Raw genomic sequence first — 21,655 nt, 5'->3', positions numbered from 1 at the left:
GTATAGAGCTGCGATCTTTAGAAACTATTTAATTTATCTTAAACCATATGGAAATTGACACTAAAATTATCCAGTTTGTCAAATTTTGCATAATCTATATATCTTGAACTTTGAAACATTTCATTTCCCAGAAATTGCTTCAGCTAACTTCAAAAAGTAGCTATTTTGTGCATTACTGCAGCAGAAGATTCTAAGACTTGAAGATACAATCTTACAAGTCACCTGTCTAAGTATTTTTTTTCTATTTGCTATATTCTGTCCTTGTTGGTATTTTTGTTTTAGAACTGTACCGGGCTGCATAGATATTTAAAAAGATTTCTTTTCTTTTCATTTTGAAATAATTTTAGATATACAAAAAAGTGATGAAACTGGTACAAAGATTTTCCACAATCTTTCATCTAGATTCCCAACTGTGAACATCTTACGTAACCATAGCACTGTTATCAGCCTCATGACATTGAACAATACGATAATCTATGGATCTTATTCAAATTTTGCCAGTTGTCCCACTGTTGTCTTTTTTCTGATCCAGAATCACACATTGTTTTTAGTTGTCATGTCTCCTTGTCTCTTTTAATCTGAAAGAGTTTTTCAGTCTTTCTTTCTTTACCATTCATGACCAAGAAACTTAAGGGTACTGGCCAGTTATTTTATACAGTCTCTCATTTCAGGCCAGAAGTTTTATATTTCTATGTAGCTGCATTTATTAATGTTTTCCTTTACTTATTTTATACAATGTCTTCATAATGACTGTAATGTTCCAATGTCTAGGAGTAATTGTTAATGTAATCAGTTTTGTTGGGCATTTATGATGCCGTCAACATTTACAATTACAAATAGTACTGTGCTGAGCGTTTCTGTATCTAAATCTATTTTATATCCTTGCTTGTTAAGAAGATAAATTCCCCTGAGTTAAGGGATATATATATATATATATATATATATTTTTTAAAGGCATTTGTGTGAATCACCACAGTATCCCCTACAAAGTTGTACTGCTTTGCAATGCTGCCAGCAAAGTAGTGAGCTATTTTCAGATGTAAACTGTACTTTGTATTACTAATGTTCGTTTTTAGAAATGACTATCTTTTGTTTTTTAGGCATGTGGTTTGGTTAAAAACTTGGCCCTTATGACACACATCACAACTGATATGGAAGATGGACCCATTGTTAAATTAGCCAGTAACTTGGGAGTAGAAGATGTGAATTTATTATGTGGGGAAGAGCTTTCTTACCCAAATGTGTTTCTTGTCTTTCTTAATGGTGGGTATATTATAGAGACATGTTGGTCCTAGATAGTCTGTGAAGAGGGGATGGGAATCCGTTATTATCCTGGTATTTAAAGCACAGATAGACTTTAATTCTGGCCCAGGTTGACCTTCACTTAAAGGTAGAAAATACAATGATAATAGAAACAGTTACTTTGTTGGCTGGGTTATCCAAGGTTCTGAGAGGATATAGCTATCAGAGCTAAAGGGTAACTTTGCAGAAAGTGGCTGCTTTCTCCCCTTTTGCAGTTGCTGGCATATCCTTAGTGGAATAAGGTTCAGCATGGTATCTTTAAGTACAAGTTAAATATTGGAGTCATTCTGCAGAAATTATCAGATCAACTCTTATAAGGAATTGACTTTGTCTAGCGGTCTGATAATCAATATGTCAGCAGCCTGTGGTAAGAGGATCCCTCTCCTTTGGCTCACACTCCAGTTACTTCCTTCATATACCTCTTCCCGTCTCCTTCAAAGTCTTCCAGAGACTCAGCAGCAAGTGTGCTCTCTTCCTTTATGCTTTTGATTTGGTGCTGTGTGCCTGTCCTCTCCCTAGTAAGCTCCATGAGCTTATCCCTTATCACTTGTCTGTTCTCTCTTCCTCTCCCCCTTCCTCTCATTCTAGGAGGCATTAACTCTTTTTTATATGGGCTGGTGAGGAAGGGGTCAGAGCCTCAGCAGGGCTGTTAACTGACTGCCTAGTTCATTGTATCCCAGAGGCTAACACTGAGTGAGCTTTTACTCTGCACTTTCACCCAGTGCCTCTTTGAATCCTCCCGCTAACCTTGGGAAGCAAAGTTCATTTTCCTCATTTCACGGATGATGATTACAACAAGAAGCAGTTTAATAATAGCAGTTAGTAGGTGCTAGGCAGAATTCTCAGTACTTTAAATGATCAGCTCATTTAATCTTTACTGCCAGCCTGTGGAAGTGATGGAGCCAGTGTTCAAACCCAGGTGGTTTGGACCCCAAGTTCATGCCCTGGCACTGTGCTGAAAGATGAGGAAAATGAAGCTGACTTTTCCAGTATTCCTCAGCCAGCATGTGGAAGGACTGGCCCTTAAGCATTCTTCCTTTGTTGCTTCCCTGCAACCTTGTGGACTGGCTGCAGGTGTTAATAATAGTATTTTCAAATAACTGCTTAGTGCTGATTACTATTTTTATTGGTTGGATATATTAAATCAGGTTGGATTTATTTTTTATTTCTGTCTTACCTATTCTTTCTTTTTGCCTAGGTAACATCTTAGGTGTCATTCGAGACCACAAAAAGCTAGTGAATACATTTCGACTCATGAGAAGAGCAGGATATATCAATGAATTTGTTTCCATCTCAACAAATCTTACAGATCGTTGTGTCTATATTTCTTCTGATGGGGGAAGGCTATGCAGGTATATATGCAGGTTACTAAAAAGAATTTTTAAGAATCTCTTTATATTTGCTCTTGAAAGAAATAGACTTGTTTTTATTTTTAAAACTGTTTTAACCTCTTTCATTGTGAAGATAAATTTAATTCCATGAGCAAACACTTCACGAATATGCGTATTAGGTACTGAGGATTCAGATTAATGGGAGACAGAGTCTGCCCTCAGAGAGCTCAGTCTGCCGGGAAAGGCAGAAAAAATGACTAATAACAATCAACTGCTAGTAGTTAATGCTAGCCACCATTTGTCATTTTAGTGGAGACACTATATGTGTAAGGCTTTAACTTCATTCAACCCTATGTGGTTGGATTATTCTTGTCATTTAAGAAATGAGGAAACTGAGGTTCAGTGAGGCTGAGTAACTTATTGAAAGCTAAAGAGTAGTGGAATCTGTTTTTTATTTGAAAGTCCTTAGGATTCGTTTGATGCATGATTTTGCCCACTATAGTCTGTTGCTACAAACTGAGCTTTAAGGGAGGAGTAGGATTGTGTTAACTTGGAGGTAGGTGGGGAGGAGAAAGGCTGAAAAAAGGCAAGAATGGAAACATGGAGGCATGAAGAAATAATAACACTAGACCCAATGGAAAAGTAGGCTCCTTTTATTCATTCAGTAAGTATTTATTAAAGGCCTATTATGCACAGGTACTATCTAGGAGCTGGAGGTACAGAGATGAATGTGACATGGTGTCTGGTTTGAAGGGATATGCAGAGACATCAGCTGAGGACATTGCCTTGTTTCACAAGCCTTTTCTAGCGTTACCGTAGTTATTCTGTGTATACCTCGGGTAGTGTTGAAGCACAAGGCAGTGAGCCAGCAGTAGCTGGAAGTCTGTCAGAGCTGGGAGAGTGACTGCATGCTTTCCTCCAGCATCCTTTCCTCCAGCATCCTTTCCTCCTTCATACGACACTACCTCATTTTCCTTTGAGGACTGCCTATCCCCATTGGCAGGCTTCTTGGAATGGTCAGTCCAGCACCCTCTTCTCTTCAGCCAGTGGTTGGGCATATGACCCAAATGAGGCCAGTCAGACCCCCTCATCAGAGAATTTGAATCCCAGGTAAAATAAATCAAGGGAGGGAGGTGGTTGGACTTATTCATTCTCCCAGTGCTGCACGCAAGATTTTCTGGATTCATTCATTTATTCAAGATTTTCTTGATTCATTCTCCCAGTGCTGCATGCACCTCATTTTCTGGATTCTTGGAACTGCTCTAGTTCCTTTTCTTTCTGAGGCTGAGCATTTCACCTTTTTCTTTTATTCTTATCCTTCCATCAAATTCTTTTTTTTTTTTTTTTGAGACAGAGTCTCACTTTGTCACCCAGGCTGGAGTGCAGTGGTACGATCTTGGCTCACTACAGCCTCCACCTCCCAGGTTCAAGCGATTCTCATGCCTCAGCTTCCTGCCCCCCTCCCCCACCCAGTAGCTGGGATTACAGGCACACACCACTGCCCCTGGCTAATTTTTTGTATTATTAGTAGAGATGGGGTTTCACTGTGTTGGTCAGGCTGGTCTCGAACTCCTGGCCTCAAGTGATCCACCCACCTCAGCCTCCAGAAGTGCTGGGATTACAGGCGTGAGCCATCGCACCCAGCACCAGTAAGTTCTTAATGCTTTCAGTAAACTTCATTTTTGCTTAAATTAGCCAGAATTGGTGTCTCTTCTTTGCAACCGAAGAATGGTTAGCTGATGATATACCTGTGTTTGAATCCTAACTTCCCACTTACTGAGTTGTGTGACTGAGTATACTACTTCAGTCTCTCAGCCTTGGTTTCTTTGGCTGTAAAATGGAAACATTAATGCCTGCCTAAGATTGTCCTGAGAACTAGTTGATAGAAGGTGTGGTAAGTGCTCAGTAGGGTGCCAGGCACACATTAGGTAGGTGCTTATTTATAACTTAATAACATGGTCCAGTTAAGGGCAGGAATAACAGTGACATTTTCTAGGTTACTCTTTTTTAGGATTTCATTACAACCAACATAATATATATTTGAGAATAAAACTCTTTTATAGAAGCAACTTTATAATTGCATAACAGATCTAGCAGGAAAAAATAGTAGAATGCGTTGAGTAACGTAAGGATAACTGAGGCAGCTAAATGTGATCCCCTCCCTCTCCCCCGCCGGTTTTTGTCATCTCATCTGAGGCTTAACCTGAATCCACTGCAGTGCTCAAATGAGGCATTAGTGGGCTCTGCTTCCCTACCAAGAAGGAGCCAGAATTTTGAGGTACCGTGGATTTCCATGAAAAGCTCACCCAGTTCATTTTTCAACAACTTGTGTTCCCCTTTTGTAATTGTGCAGCTCCTCTTCTTAACTGTTGAAAAGTGCTCATTAGTCCTCAAATAGTTATTTGGACTTTAGGGTAGAGCGCACAAGTGTCTGGTGGTTACTTGCTCCTCTCTGTAAGAGCCGCTTATCCAAATAGCAACAGCCCTTGACGTTTCAGTGCCGCATGCCATCCTTTGTGTTGGGGTTTCCTCCTGGTGGCAAAGCCCTCCGAGGCAAGTCCCCACTGACAGTTACAGGTTAATCTGCCAGAATGCCTTCTCCACCTTCCACCCATTACGTCGCTGAAAACCACAAAGTAAGAAAGCTTCATTCTCTGCCAACTTTTAGCCACTCTCTTTGGTAATGTGTAGCTTTAAGTATCTTGCTAACCTAGCTCAGTGATGTTTAGACTAAATGAAACTACTCTAAACATCTGGATATTCATCAGAACCTCATAACACAACGCCATTATTACCCTAGGTGACGGTGCTTCTTTGCCTGTTAACTCCATGAGTAGTATGCAAAATATTTCCAATGTGAAATCAGGGGATGTTTTTAGATTGATACATTACACCGTTTTTTTAAAATATGACATTAAAGGTTTTGTATCCTTTTCAGACTTTGAGTATCATTTTTGTGTTGCCTTTTCATTCAAAACCAAATGTTTCCTAAGATACTTGCAGGAAGCACTGTGTGTGTGCGTGACTATGTCCACACATACTCACATGTACACACGGGCTTGCGTATGTATGTGTGTGTATGTGAGAGACAGCATAGGCCCCTACACCATGCTCATCCATACAGAAAATACCTAGTGTCCTCAGCAATCCAGGAATAGGTTTGCTTGTATTTACATCTTCCCTCATCTCACTTTGGTAAACTAACTTGCCTGTGTAATTTTTCCCTGGAACTACTATTGATTTGGTTTTGCTGTTTCCAATCTAGACCCTACATAATTGTCAAGAAACAGAAGCCAGCAGTCACAAATAAACATATGGAAGAGCTGGCCCAAGGGTACAGGTAAGTAGCCAAAAGTAAAACTTAACCAATCTCCTTAATACCCACATACATGATTTAAGAAAAGTGTATTTTCATTTTAGTGTTTTAATTTCTTTCCACCAAATTACCAGCCTGGTAAAAACCTATTTTGCTCCATGTGAACTTGCTTGGACATTGTAAAATATTCATCAGTTTAGATCATGAGGGTTACCTAGTCTTGATGACAGTTAGTACACAAGTAAGTGTTTCTGGTAAGAAAAGGACTTACATCATATGTCAGTGTAGACACTATGGGTCTCATTATGAGGTTTCTAAGGTCAGAATTTTTTTTTAAGAAGTGGGGATTAGGTTGACAAGAGTTACAGACAGACACTTTGCTGTTTTTATTTCAGCAATTTGTGGTTACTGTGTGAGCTAAGAATAACATGTTTCAGGTATCCCAATGTAATGATATTCTCTGGGACAGAAAGGTGCTTTGGGCCTAAATGAAAGCCAGTATCTCCTGTTATTATATAAAATTCTGCAGAAAAATGCTTTTTAGTGATGTCTCTTTCACCAATATTTTCCCAGGAATTTTGAAGATTTCTTACATGAGAGTCTGGTTGAATATTTAGATGTGAATGAAGAAAATGATTGTAACATTGCACTGTACGAACACACAATTAATAAGTAAGTAGGATCCGTAGCAACTATAATTAAAACCTGTTCTGACTATAGAAACTACCTTGTCTTTTACTATCATCTTCAGTCCCTCTATCTTGTACTGTTTTGACAGGAACTGTTAGAAATATACCATCCTTTTTTTTTTTTTTTTTGAACATGCAGGTTTGTTACATAGGTAAACGTGGGCCATGGTGGTTTGCTGTACCTATCAACCCATCACCTAGGTATTAAGCCCAGCATGCATTAGCTATTTATCTTGGTGCTCTCCCTCCCCCAACCCCCTAACAGACCCCCTGGTGTGTGTTGTTCCCCTCCCTGTGTCCATGTGTTCTCATTGTTCAGCTTCCACCTGTGAGTGAGAACATGTGATGTTTGGTTTTCTGTTCCTGTGTTAGTTTGCTGAGGATGGCTTCCAGCTTCATCCATGTCCTTGCAAAGGACATGATCTCGTTCCTTTTTATGACTGCATAGTATTTCATGGTATATATGTATATTGTATATTTCTGTATGTAACATAAAGAAATATACAATTTTATAGCAGAGCATAACCCATCATTTATCCCGGTGAAGAGTATTACAAAGCAGCTAACAAGTCATCTTTAGATTTAATTATCCTTCCTATTCATGTGACAGTTTATATATATACACACACACACACACACACACACACACTCATAGAAAGATGTATCCATATATTCATATAGATAGATAACCATATATATGTATATAAAACCATATATATATATATATGTATGGTTTTTTTTTTGAGACAAGGTCTTGCTCTGTCACCCAGAAGGAGTACAGTGGCACGACATAGCTCAGTGAAACTTAAAACTCCTGATCTCAAGTGATCCTCCCACTTCAGTCTCCTGGGATTACAGGCATGCACCACCATGCCCAGCCTTAATGTATATTTTTTAAAAGGAGTTGCTTCTCTGATTTTAATACTTGATTACTGCCAAAATTGAACTAATGAATCAAGCTGTTTAAAAATATACTTACCTCTTTTAGAGATGATTTTGTCCATGGACATCTGAATTCTTATCAGTGCAGGAATTCTCTACATAGTCTGTTCAAAAACTCTAAGTTTATGTGCAGTATACACTTGAATTGGTAGTATGTTCACAATATTTCTTCTTGAACAATGATATTTTTAGAAGCATCTGTGTTCCATTTGGAGTACATTAAAGAGCATCTATATAACTTGCTGTCTGATGCATGTGACTGATGTACCACTTACCTGAAATTGGAATTCTTGCAGATATATTGCTAGAGAGTTTAATACTACCACCTAATAACTATTTATATCTTCAATCAAGAATAAGTACTTTTCTGACCCAGTGTAATGGCTCACCCCTATAATCCCAGTGCTTTGGGAGGCTGGGGCAGGAGAATCACCTGAGGCCAAGAGTTTGAGACCAGCCTGGACAACATAGCAAGACCCTATGTCTAAAAATAAAAATAAAAAATTAGCTGGACACAGTGGCACACACCTGTAGTCCTAGCTACTTGGGAGGCTGAGGTGGAAGGATCACTTGAGCCCAGGAGTTACGGGTTACGTTGAGCTATGATTGTGCCACTGCACTCTAGCCTGAGTGAGAACTTATCTCTTAAAACAGGAAAAAGAAAAACTTTTCTGTTTTCTGCTACCAAATGAAATATATTACTTTTTAGAAGATTATAATTTACCAGCCTGGGTAACATGGCAAGACCCTGTCTCTACAAAAAACTTAAAAATTAGCCAGGTGTGGTGATATATGCCTGTAGTCCCAGTAACTCAGGGGGCTGAGGCTAGAGGATTGCATGAGTCCAGGAGGTGGAGGCTCTGTGAGCCATGTTCATGCCACCGCACTCCAGCCTGGGTGACAAAGCCCTGTTGCCAATATATATATTGCAAATATATATGTATTTTTTGCACTTTGTAAATAGTGCTTTTTAGTCAGAATTTTTCTTCCTTAAAGATGTGAATCTCTCAAAGTACTATTTTATACCCCTCATTTTAAAATTGACTGAGGGTCAGGTGTGGTGGGTCACACCTATAATGCCAGCAATTTGGGAGGCTAAGGCACGAGGGTGGCCGGAGCTCAGGAGTTCGAGATCAACCTGGGCAACACAGTGAGACCTCATCTCTACTAAAAATAAAAAACAGTTAGCCAAGTGTTGTGGTGTGCACCTATGATCCCAGCTACTTGGGAGGCTGAGGTGGAAGGATCACTTGAGCCCAGTTTGAGGCTGCAGTGAGCTATACTTGGAACACCACTGCATTCCAGCTTGGGCAAGAGAGTGAGACCCTTACTCACAAAAAATATAGATATATATCCTGAGTATAAAAGAGAACTATTTTATAGTAGCCCCATAAATGACATTTTCATCCTTGTATTACTCAAGCCAACAGAACCCTCTATTTCCGTCCTGACCCTTTTTCTTATATCGACATCAATCCCTAGCTCATCATATGAGCCTTCCAAATACTTCTGGAATCTGGACTCTTTTTCACTACCTCAGTCCATCACCTAGTCCAGGCCATTTCTATGTCTTACCTGGATTTTTGCAAAGGCCTCCTGACTATTTTGACACCTGTTCCCATACAGTCTTTTCCTAATAGAGCAGAGGGGGCATGTCCGTTCTCTTCTCAAATCCCTCAGGGGCTTTCCGTCTGCCTCAGAAGTCCTTACAGAGGCCTTCCAGTTCCTGCACAATCTGCCCACTCCCATTTCTACCTCTCCCCACTCCCTGTTTCAGCGACACTGGCCTCTTCTCCGAACACTGCAGGCGTGCCTCTGCCTTAGCACCTTTGCACTGGCTGCTTCCTCTGCCTGGAGCACTCTCTCACATACCTGCATGGCTCACTGCTTCACCTCCTCCAGGTCTTCACTTAGGTGTCACCTTCTCGTGAGACTTTTCTGACCACTCTATTGAAAGTAGAAACCCTTGTCTCTATCCACTCCTCTTTACTACTTTTTTTTTTACTTCTTGTGCCTATTACCATAGAGTAAAATTGGTATTTTACTGATGTATCCTATGTATTGTCTATCTCCCCTCACTTAGAAGCTTCACTTAGGCAGGGATTTTCATCTGGTTTTTCATTGATGTAAATGAACATTAACTATCAGCATTACCCAATTACCAAGCTATTCCATATATCAAATTAATTTCATTTTAAAAACTAGAAGTTTTTGTATTATTTAATTCATACTTATGTTTTTTAAAATATAGAAATGCATGAAGTACAAAGAATGAATCCCCTTCCTTTCCCATCCCACCAGACTCTACACTCCAGAAGTTGTCAATGCTAATAATTTCTTATATACTATTCTAGATTTTTTTTCTGAGTACAGACATACACACATGATTCCACACAATATGTGTGTATAAAACAGTGATAACATTTCCGGTGCCTTGATTTTGAAACTTAACCAGTATACTCAGGACATTTTCCATATTAGTATATAAATTTGCATACATGTATATTTGTATACACAGTCATATATCACTTAATGACGGGCGTGCATTCTGAGAAGTTTGTTGTTGGGTGATTTCATTATGTGAATATCGTAGTGTACTTAAACCTAGATGGTGTCTGTCACCCACTGTCACCTACTATACACATAGACTATATGCTAAAGCCTATTGCTTCTAGACTATAAATCTGTACATCATATTACCCTACTGAACATTGTAGGCAGTTGTAACACAATGATAAGTATTTGTGTATCAAAACATATCTAAACAAAGAAAAGGTATAGTAAAAATGCAGTATTATAATCGTTTGGAACCACCACCATTTATGCAGTGTGTTGACCAAGATGTTATGTGGTGTGTGACTGTATACATATAAATATATATATATATTTTTAATTGCCGTTTGTTATTACATTATCGACCTACACATATTTAGTTTATTATCTAGTTTCCTACTGTTGAATATTTAGGTAGTTTCCAATTTTTCTACTATTATAAACAACAGGTTACTTAGTTTTCATTCGAACTAAATTTAAGTGCTTTATATACAGTGAATAAGACATCTCGGCTGAGTGCAGTGGCTCACACCTGTAATCCCAACATTTTGGGAGGCCAAGACAGGCAGATCACCTGAGATTGGGAGTTTGAGACCAGCCTGACCAACATGGAGAAACCGTGTCTGTACTAAAAATACAAAATTAGCTGGACATGGTGGCACATGTCTGTAATCCCAGCTACTTGGGAGGCTAAGGTGGGAGAATCGCTTGAACCCGGGAGGCGGAGGTTGCAGTATGCCAAGATCGCACCATTGCACTCCAGCCTGGGCAACAAGAGCGAAACTCCGCCTCAAAAAAAAAAAAAAAGAAATCTCCCAATTCCTGTTCAGTTTCTAAACTGATGATTTTAAAGAGAATAATTTTTTTTTTGTAAAATCAGACTCTAGAGTGTTTGGACTTCCAGTAATTATTAGATACTATATGAGTTTATGTGTGTTGTCACCATTAAAGAAAAAAACTTCAGATGTTTCTTTTCATTTTTCAACTCAATCCAGTGTTAACATCTGAAAAAGTGGTTTTTACTTAGATGGAGAATGTCAACTTGGCCAATATTTAAACAAAGCAGTATATTTAAAAGAAAATCTGTTTTCTTCTAGTCTATAAAATGTAGCTATAAGCTGATGTTCTTTAAGGAAAAAAGCAAAACAAAACCTAGAGTATTTTCCCTTCCTGCTTAACAAAGGAAGCCTTTTCCCTTCCTGCTTGTCTGAGAGGATTGGGGTTCTGCTAGGTCATAAGGTGAAAACAGTACTCTTCAAACCAAGAACTACATGGAGGGCACCTTCTCTCACCAAACTAGGGACATAATTTAATACATGTGTTTTGGAAAAAAAAAAATAGATGAATAACTGGATAAATGGGAGATCTTTTACCAAGTACCTTCCATTGATGGGTTGGGACTTGGTTTCTTGGACATCGCTTCGGTCCACAGGTGCTGTAAACCACTGAAATTTTTAAGGTTACACTTCACAAACACTTGAGGGAAAAATAGCGAGTCCACAGAGATCACAGATCCTGGATGACACATCTGGTACCTTCCATAAAGACCTATAATTAATCTGGGTACTCTTTCCTGTTAACACATCTGAGTTGCTTCATCATTTGGCCAAAAAACTGAATTTTCTGCAGAAATATATTATGAAAGCTACCAAGATTCTGAGATCTACTGGATAAAATCTTACTTTGTGTCCAATACTACCCATAGCAGAGCTGTCCAGTAAAATAAAATGCAAGCCACCTATATAACCTCAAACTTTCTAATAGCCACATTAAAAAGGTAAAAAGAAACTGGTAAAATTATTTTAAATAATAGTTTTATTTGTCAACATATCCAAAATATTATGTCAACAGGTAATATAAAACTAATGAGCTATTTTACACTTTTTTTTGTACTATAAGTCCTCAAAATCTGGTGTGTATTTACAGCACATTTCAATTTGGATGCCAATTTTTTATCAGAATTACTAGATCTCATTTCATAACATTTACACTTTTAAAAGATTCATAAATGTAAGTTGTTCTAAGATAAAAGGTTTTATGTAACTGAACTGAGTTATTTAAATTTCAATTTGAGTTTTAAAATTTAAAGTAATTTGACAAAAACAAGCAATGGGGAAAGGATTCCCTATTTAATAAATGGTGCTGGGAAAACTGGCTAGCCATATGTAGAAAGCTGAAACTGGATCCCTTCCTTACACCTTATACAAAAATTAATTCAAGATGGATTAAAGACTTACATGTTAGACCTAAAAGCATAAAAACCCAGAAGAAAACCTAGGCAATACCATTCAGGACATAGGCATGGGCAAGGACTTCATGTCTAAAACACCAAAAGCAATGGCAACAAAAGCCAAAATTGACAAATGGGATCTAATTAAACTAAAGAGCTTCTGCACAGCAAAAGAAACTACCATCAGAGTGAACAGGCAACCTACAAAATGGGAGAAAATTTTCGCAACCTACTCATCTGACAAAGGGCTAATATCCAGAATCTACAATGAACTCAAACAAATTTACCAGAAAAAAACAAACAACCCCATCAAAAAGTGGGCGAAGGATATGAACAGACACTTTTCAAAAGAAGACATTTATGCAGCCAAAAAACACATGAAAAAATACTCATCATCACTGGCCATCAGAGAAATGCAAATCAAAACCACAATGAGATACCATCTCACACCAGTTAGAATGGCCATCATTAAAAAGTCAGGAAACAACAGGTGCTGGAGAGGATGTGGAGAAATAGGAACACTTTTACACTGTTGGTGGGACTGTAAACTAGTTCAACCATTGTGGAAGTCAGTGTGGCGATTCCTCAGGGATCTAGAACTAGAAATACCATTTGACCCAGCCATCCCATTACTGGATATATACTGAAAGGATTATAAATCATGCTACTATAAAGACACATGCACATGTATGTTTATTGCAGCACTATTCACAATAGCAAAGACTTGGAACCAACCCAAATGTCCAACAACGATAGACTGGATTAAGAAAATGTGGCACATATACACCATGGAATACTATGCAGCCATAAATAATGAGTTCATGTCCTTTGTAGGGACATGGATGAAACTGGAAATCATCATTCTCAGTAAACTATCGCAAGGACAAAAAACCAAACACCGCATGTTCTCACTCATAGGTGGGAATTGAACAATGAGAACACATGGACACAGGAAGGGGAACATCACACTCCGGGGACTGTTGTGGGGTGGGGGGAGGGGGGAGGGATAGCATTAGGAGATATACCTAGTGCTAAATGACGAGTTAATGGGTGCAGCACACCAACATGGCACATGGATACATATGTAACAAACCTGCACATTGTGCACATGTACCCTAAAACTTAAAGTACAATAATAATAAAAAAAGTATGAATGGAAGAAAATAGAAATATTGATAATATCGAAGAACATTAACAGTATCAATAACAATAAGTAAATATATTTTGTATTAAAAAATAAGAAAATAAAATTTAAAGTAATTAAAATTAAGTAAAATTTAAAAATTCAGTTTCTCAGTCACACTAGCCTGGCATTTCAAGTGCTCAGTAGCCACAGTTATTTAGTGTCTAGTGGCCATGGTATTGGTCCCTGTAGGTCTATGGTAACTATTGTTTTTTTTTTTTTTTTTTTTTTTTTTTTTTTTTTTTTTTTTTTTTTTCAGCCTGGGCAACAGAGCAAGACTCTGTTGCCCAGGCTGGAGTGCAGTGGCAAGATCTTGGCTCACTGCAACCTCCATCTCTTGGGTTCAAGCAATTCTTCTGCCTCAGCCTCCAGAGTAGCTGGGATTACAGGTGCCCACCACCATGCCTGGATAATTTTTGGTATTTTTTAAGTAGAGGCAGGGTTTTACTGTGTTGGCCAGGCTGGTCTTGACCTCCTGACCTCAAGTGATCCACTTGCCTCGGCCTCCCAAACTGCTGGGATTATAGGTGTGAGCCACTGCGCCCGGCCTATAGTAACTATTCATTTTTTTTTTTGAGATGGAGTCTCGCTGTCTTGCCAGGCTGGAGTGCAGTGGCATGATCTCGGCTCACTGCAACCTCCACCTCCCGGGTTCAAGCAATTCTCCTGCCTCAGCCTCCCAAGTAGCTGAGACTACAGGTGGGCACCACCACACCCAGCTAATCTGTATTTTTAATAGAGACAGGGTTTCACCATGTTGGCAAGATGGTCTCGATCTCTTGACCTCATGATCCACCTGCCTCGGCCTCTCAAAGTTCTGGGATTACAGGTATGAGCCACTGTGCCCGGCTAGTAACTAATCTTAAAGGATGTATATTCCACTCAGTGTACTCATTGATATATGTTAGAAGAATGAGGAAAAGCAGGCTACTCATCCATGTGGATATTGCTGATGTATTTCTATATGTTGAATATAGTAATTTATATGTTAATGACAAGTTCTTTTTTTTTTTTTTTTTTTTTTTTTTTTTTTTTTTTTTTTTTTTTTTAATTATACTTTAGGTTTTAGGGTACATGTGCATAATGTGCAGGTTTGTTACATATGTATCCATGTGCCATGTTGATTTCCTGCACCCATTAGCTCGTCATTTAGCATTAGGTATATCTCCTAATGCAACAAGTTCTTATGTTTTACTGTATTTTAAGTGTGTTTTTATTTTACCAGTTTTACTAGCATCAAATTTTATAGACATATAAATCCCTTGAGGACCTAGATAACAATATTTTTATACCTTTTAAGAGACGTTTATTTTTGTACTTGATGCTTAAGATACGTGATTTTTACTTAACCTGTTAGAGACACCACCCACTTGGAGATTGAACCCTTCACTCTTCTCGGCGTGTGTGCTGGACTGATCCCATACCCTCACCATAACCAGTCACCGAGAAACACTTATCAGTGTGCCATGGGGAAACAAGCCATGGGTAAGATTTCCTCCTTGCAAGTTGGTTCTAAATACTTGGAAATACTTTTGGAAAAAGTCTTACATCTTTATTCCTGCTTCACCGGTATTATATGTTTAAACCAACCAGGCACTGGGAACACCTGAGGGTTACCAAGTCCAGGGAGTTGCCTATGGAACTCTGCAAGGCTTGGTGCCCTTAAACAAGGCTTAAACAAAAAATGGAGAAAACCTCTCTAAACTTGTTTCCTTCACCGAACAAAGCAATATGTAATAAGTGTCACAGAATTAATAGAGATAAATATAAAGAAAAAAGCCCTATAAGATGTAACTTGTTAACCTTGAGAGATGGGAGAAAGGGCAGAAAAACTCAAGGTTAAGGAGGAAGAGGGAGAAAAAAACAGATAAAGATGTACAATGTCTATTCGAATGTACCTAGTAATTGCCTGGTTGACAATCCCTGAACCCATTATACCCTTGCAATTGCTACTGTATCTCCTAAAACTTATCCAATTCATGTCACACTGATTTCTGAGTTTATTTTCCTTCCTCTTTCTCTTCGTCTTCTCTTTTATCTATTAATTTATTTATTTGTTCATTTGTAACATTTATTGAGCATAACTGTAGACTAGACATGAGGCTGGAGCCTGAAAATAGAGAGATGAAGCAGAGCCCTGTGCTCAGGGAGTTCAAAGTCTAGTAGGAGAGACCAAATAAAACAGTAACCCAATCTGGTGTAATAAATGCTGTAACTGACAACCAAAATCTAAGAAAATTAGAGGAGGAAGGTCACTTAAACTGAGAGTGGGTTGTTTCTGAAGGGTAGAGCTGAGCTGAGTCTTGGAAGACTGAGTATTTTTGAAGGTATGGAAGTGTGAGCAAGTATGGCATAAGAGGTCTCAGTACTTTGGTATGGCTGCCTAGTGTAGCCTGGTACAGAGGCGTGAAGGGGAGGTGCCATATGTTGAGGAGTTTGGGTTTTATCTTGAAGGTAATACAGAGAGAATACCAGTGCCCCCTGACCCCACCAAAAAAAAAGTTATAAAGCTTTTTGAAATGTTTTAAAAAAATCATTTAAATCCTAATATATTTAGTAAATTTTATTTTCGTATATGCCCATGACACCAATATGATTGCCATCTCTGATTTAAAGTATGATACAAGGAGCTTCATAAAGAAACTGTAAAAATTTAGAGAGGAAGGCATTGCATTGCCTTTGGGTAGCAACCAGAATGCATTTAGCTCCTCCATTACCAACAACCAGCTGCAACTGACCATAGCTTGGCAATTAAGAAACCCTATTTCTTCATTATGGATAGAGAGTAGATATATTTCTTTTCAAGTTTTTATATTGCCCTCTGGTTAGCTAGAAAGAAATAAAAAGCATTTTATCCTGCTACTATTTACCTGAATGATGTAATGCCTGGACAGTTGAGAATAATTCCCAGTGGGAAAATCTAAACAGCAGCTCATCAATTTAGCCTTTCCCATTCATCCTCAGTAGCGGTGTAGGCTGATTTCCCGCTTGTGCTTCTGACTTGCTAACAAGTTGAAATATACAGTACTGAACCCTGTGTGTCATGAAAGGGCTATCACTGCTATTGGGTTTACCAAACCATTTTGTTTCATGATGTGAATCCCAGCTGAAACAATGCACCTTTTGTGTAGAACCTTCAGCAGAATTAACGGAAGACTAATCACTTCATCGCTAATGCCACTCTTCAGTGTGTTTGAAGATCGAAACAGAAAGAGCTGCAGCTATCTCCACGTAGTGAAGCTTTTTTAAAAAATAAAGAATAGAGTTGAAAGAAAGAAATAATATTTTTATTTTTATAACTCCTCTCCCCACAAAAAAAAAAAAAGAAGAAAAGAAAAACCCTTTATATGTGGCAATGAGTATCTGAAACGTTTGGTTAGTTACCACACACAGTTAAGCAGGATCAGTGTGTACAGAAAGCCAATTCAGTGTCTGTAGAGTTCTTTTGTAGTTTTCTGTGTGAAGGTTTTTTTTCTCGTTTTGTTTTGAGTGTCATTTGCAATTCATTGTCTGTGTTTTCTGAGGTTGGTGTATTCAGCTGCTCTGACCCTGGGTCCTGCACATTTAGCTCCTTGGATACAATCCTCTGACGTTACTGCTGACGCTAGGAAGACAAAAGCCACTGAATATCTTAAGTAATTAAAAAAAAAGCCTTTGTTACTGTTTGTTATTATAAAACACCTGACTGGAAAGAAAAGCAGCAAGATAAAAGTACATTTAGAGTTGGCATATAACGCGGCAGCATTTCTCTGTGGACACTGGAATAGCTGCAGAAGTATTGAGCAAAGTCTGCTTGAAAAATGTCAAAAGGAAAAAGGTCGGCAGAGGGAGAAAACCCACAGCAGATACCCAGGTCTGTAATGCAGACTTCGCACTTTGAGTGGGACTTCTCTGGATCGTTTTAATTCCTTGCAGTCTTGACAGCTGATAACTAAAACTCACACACACTCTATCCCATTTTTACTATGAGCCATTGCTGAACATTATTTAAATTCAGAGCTTCTATGTGGATTTTCTAAAATATTTTAGTTGCTATTCATCTGTCTGCTGGTCCATGTATAACGTGGAAGATAGTAGCTCAGAATTAATTCACTAAATATTCTAGCCAATCTGGAAAATTTGCTCTCTACCATTCCCTACTGTCCCTCCCACTTCCCCCCAAGAGAGTGAAGAAATGAGAGAAAGTCATTTTCTATCACTACGAAGGAGACCAAGGCCAGCACAAACCACAGAGATGGAAAGCCATACCTTGTATGTAAGAAAGCTAATCCACGATAAAACACTAGCAGAGGATGTTTCTTAAATCTTAGGTGCTTTATTAATAAAGTTCGAGTTTCCACACAGCATCTTACTGTGCCACTGAGAAGCACTTCTCCATGGGTATGGCTGTGTGTGTATTGTGACGTGGCTCAGAGCAAGAAGTCAGGTGGACGTCTGGAAATGTCTGGATCTCCAGGTCACTCGCTCAGCACTACCAGGAAGGGCTGTGTGTTGGAGCCACATTTTGTGTCCTCTCATTGGCATCCGATGCCAAGTTCACATGAGCCACACTTTCATATCCTGCCCATTTATTAGTTGGCAATCCTCTAGTGGAACACTTTCTCCTGTGTAAAAGGATCATTCAGTTACTATCAGCTCAATTAATGAATATGCAGCACAGACCTTCCCAGACCTCAAAGTGGCTTCTTCTCACTACCCCTTCCTGCTTCAACTTCAAACTACTGGGACTTTTTTTTAAGCTCAGGGGTGAATGCAGCTTCTGTTTTTGTGTTTGTTTTTAATAGATTCTATTCCTAAGTAGATAGTTTCTTCCTTTATGTTCCTCACTTTACAGTAGGCTGAGATGTACTAGAAATAGGCTGGAGAATTTTGAGACACTAAAAACACAATATACAAAGATCCTCATAAAATTTTGTTTCATTCTATACTTCCTCCCCCTTTCTGTTTGATTTGATTTTTAGCATATTTATTCTTTGTCTGTTTGAGGGTGCAAAATGCAAAAAATGTTTTGGCCAAGTTACCCCTGGAAATTATTTTTTTGAATTCTGCTATTGGTTAAAATTTTTTTAAATTATTATAGCTATTTTAGGTATAAGCTTATGTGGCATTTCTTAAGACTAGCATGTTAGCAATGAATATATACATATATATGGAGGTAAAATGGAGTACACTAAGTTTAGTATGTAGGTTTGAGTGGGAGGTAGAATGGATGATATTACAGGGTAATAAGGTATGTATTTTATTATTACTAGTATTGTTAATATTGGTCATAAATAATGTTGCCACTTACTGAGTATCCAAATTCTTTACATACATTATTTCTTTTTTCTTTTTTTTTTTTTTTTGAGATGGAGTCTTGCTGTCACCCCAGGCTGGAGTGCAGTGGCAGGATCACAACTCGCTGCGACCTCCACTTCCTGGGTTCAAGGAATGCTCCTGCCTTAGCCTCTTGAGTAGCTGGGACTACAGACACACACCACCATGCCCAGCTAATTTTTTGTTTGTTTGTTTTTTAGTAGAGACAGGGTTTCACCATGTTGGCTAGGCTGGTCTCAAACTCCTGACCTCAGGTGTTCCACCTGCCTTGGCCTCCCAAAGTGCTGGGATTACAGGTGTAAGCCACTGCACCCAGCCCATTTTTTTTTTTAATCACAATAATAATCCTTTGAAATATAATACATACCTTTTTTTGTTCTGACAAGGAAGCTGAATCCTAGTTTTGTTGAGTAACATATAAAAGGTTTTCTATGTCTGCTATGTAATGTTACCTATAAAACTTACTAAAATTCTTCTCAACCAAAACTAACTTCTTTTCTCATTTTTTTCCTGTCCATTGTGGATCACGATCAGGCTACTTTGTCTGTTAGAATGTAAATTATAAGCCCCTTGAAGTCAGGAGCTCCGTTATTTATTACAGGTTGAATATCCCTTATCTGAAATGCTTAGGACCAGGAGTGTTTCAGATTTTGGATTTTTTTGGATTTTGTAATATTTGCATATACATAATAAGATATCTTGGGGATGGGACCCAAGTCTAAACACAAAATCCGTTTAAGTTTCATATACACTTTATACGCATAGCCTAAAGGTAATTTATACGATATTTTTAATAATTTTGTATATGAAGCAAAGTTTGACTAAGTTTTGACTACAGCCCATCACCTGAGGTCAGGTGTGGAGTTTTCCACTTGTGGCGGCATGTTGGCGCTCAAAAAGTTTCTGATTTAGGAGCATTTTGGTCTTTGGATTTTTGACTAAGGATGCTCAACCTGTGCTGCAGTTGACTCTTGAACAACACAGAGGTTAGGAGCACCAACTCCTCTCACAGTTGAAAATCCGTGTATAACTTTTGACTCCCCTAAAGCTAACTACTAATAGCCTACTGTTGACTGGAAGCCTTACCAATAACATAGTCAATTAACACTTATTTTGTATGTGATATGTGTTATATACTATATTCTTACAATTCAAATAAGCTAGATAAAAGAAAATGTTATTAAGGAAATTATAAGGAAGAGAAAATATATTATTCTTTAAATGGAAATGGATTATCATAAAGGTCTTTATCCTCGTCATCTTCACACTGAGTAGGCTGAGGTGTAGAGGAAGGGAGAGATTGGTCTTGCTGTCTCAGGGGTAGTAGAGGCAAAAGAAAATCCATATATGAGTGGGCCCTCGCAGTTCAAATCCATGTTCAAGGGTCAACTGTATATCCTTTGTGCCTAGCATAGTGTCAGCTTAGTAGGGAGTATAGTAAGTCATGTTTCAAAAATGAATGAATGAATGAATCTCTGAGAGTATTAAAATCATTAAGGAATTGGGTATATTTTTGAAAAGAATTTTGAAACAAAGAATAAGTTGGAGGATTTATACAACCTGATTTTGATTTACTATAAAGCTACAGTAATACAGTATGGTGTTGACAGAAGGGTAGACATATAGGTCAATGGAATTGGCATCAAGAGTCCAGAAATAAACTCAAACATTTATGGGCAATTGATTTTCAATGAATGTGTCAAAGCAATCCAATGGAGAGTAAAGTCTTTTCAACAAAATAAGTATCTGTATACTTATATGGAAAAAAGGAACGTTAGCTCCTACCTCATAGCATATAAAAATTAACAAAAAATATATTATAGCCCTAAATGTAAGAGCTAAAACCATTACTCTTGAGGAAGGAAACCTAGGTGAAAACCTTCATAGCTTGAGTTAAGCTAAGATTTCCTTACATAAAGAGTACAAAGTATAAAAATTGATCTTCTCAAAATTAAACTTTTGCTCTTGGAAAGATACTGTTAAGAATATGAAAATGCAAACCATAGAATGGGAGAAAGTATTTGCAATACATATATCTGATAAGGGATTTGTATTCAAGTATATATAAAGAACACTTCAATAATAAGACAACCCAATTAAAAGATAGACAAAATAAAAACAAAAACCAAGCACTTCACAAAGTTTTGGAATGACCAAATCAGCACATGAAACTGTGTTCAGCATTATTAGTTATCAGGTAAATGCAAATTAAGACCCCTGTAAGATACTACTACACACTCAGAATGATTAAAATTAAAAAGATGAGCTACTAAGTGTTGGTGAGGATGTGGAGCAACTGAAATGCTCATATACTGCTGGTGGAAATGTAAAGTGGTATAATCACTCTGGAAAATTCTTTAGAATGTTCTTAAAATTAACTATACCCTTGCCAAACAACCCAGAAATTACGTTCCTAGGTATTAAATATTTACTCAAGTAATGAAAAAACATACAAAGACTTGTACATGAATGTTGAATGTTTATAGCAGTTTTATTCACAGTAGCCAAAAACTGGAAACAATGCAAATATTCATCAGCAAGTGAATGGATAAACAAAATGTATATTTATACAATACTAAGCCATAAAAAGAATGAAGTATGATATTCAACATATGCATAAATCTCAGGATCATTATGCTAAATAAGCAGATACTGTGTAACTCCATTTATATAAAATTCTAGAAAATGCAAACTAATCTGTAATGATACAGAACAGATCAGTGGTCCCCTGAGGCGAGGAACAAAGGGAGGGATCTTTTGGGGGTTTGAAATGTTCTGGATCTTAACTGTAGT

At 38.0% G+C, this 21,655-nt stretch overlaps 1 protein-coding gene across 2 annotated transcripts in view; it reads left to right on the top strand.

Annotated features, from left to right (window-relative positions):
- POLR3B (RNA polymerase III subunit B) overlaps positions 1-21,655 on the top strand; it is a 148,560-nt gene that overhangs the window by 72,235 nt on the left and 54,670 nt on the right. For both annotated transcript variants that reach the window (XM_032168802.2, XM_058425560.1), the window contains 5 exons: positions 1,101-1,263; positions 2,501-2,654; positions 5,899-5,973; positions 6,523-6,621; positions 14,904-15,031. In XM_032168802.2, coding sequence (XP_032024693.1) covers positions 1,101-1,263; positions 2,501-2,654; positions 5,899-5,973; positions 6,523-6,621; positions 14,904-15,031 — 619 coding nt within the window. The remainder of the gene's footprint in view (positions 1-1,100; positions 1,264-2,500; positions 2,655-5,898; positions 5,974-6,522; positions 6,622-14,903; positions 15,032-21,655) is intronic.

This window comes from Hylobates moloch, unplaced genomic scaffold (assembly GCF_009828535.3).
Source record: "Hylobates moloch isolate HMO894 unplaced genomic scaffold, HMol_V3 SCAFFOLD_12, whole genome shotgun sequence".
NCBI classification, from domain to species: Eukaryota; Metazoa; Chordata; class Mammalia; order Primates; family Hylobatidae; genus Hylobates; species Hylobates moloch.
Note: the sequence above shows the minus strand (reverse complement) of the source record. Positions and strands in the feature narration are given on the sequence as shown.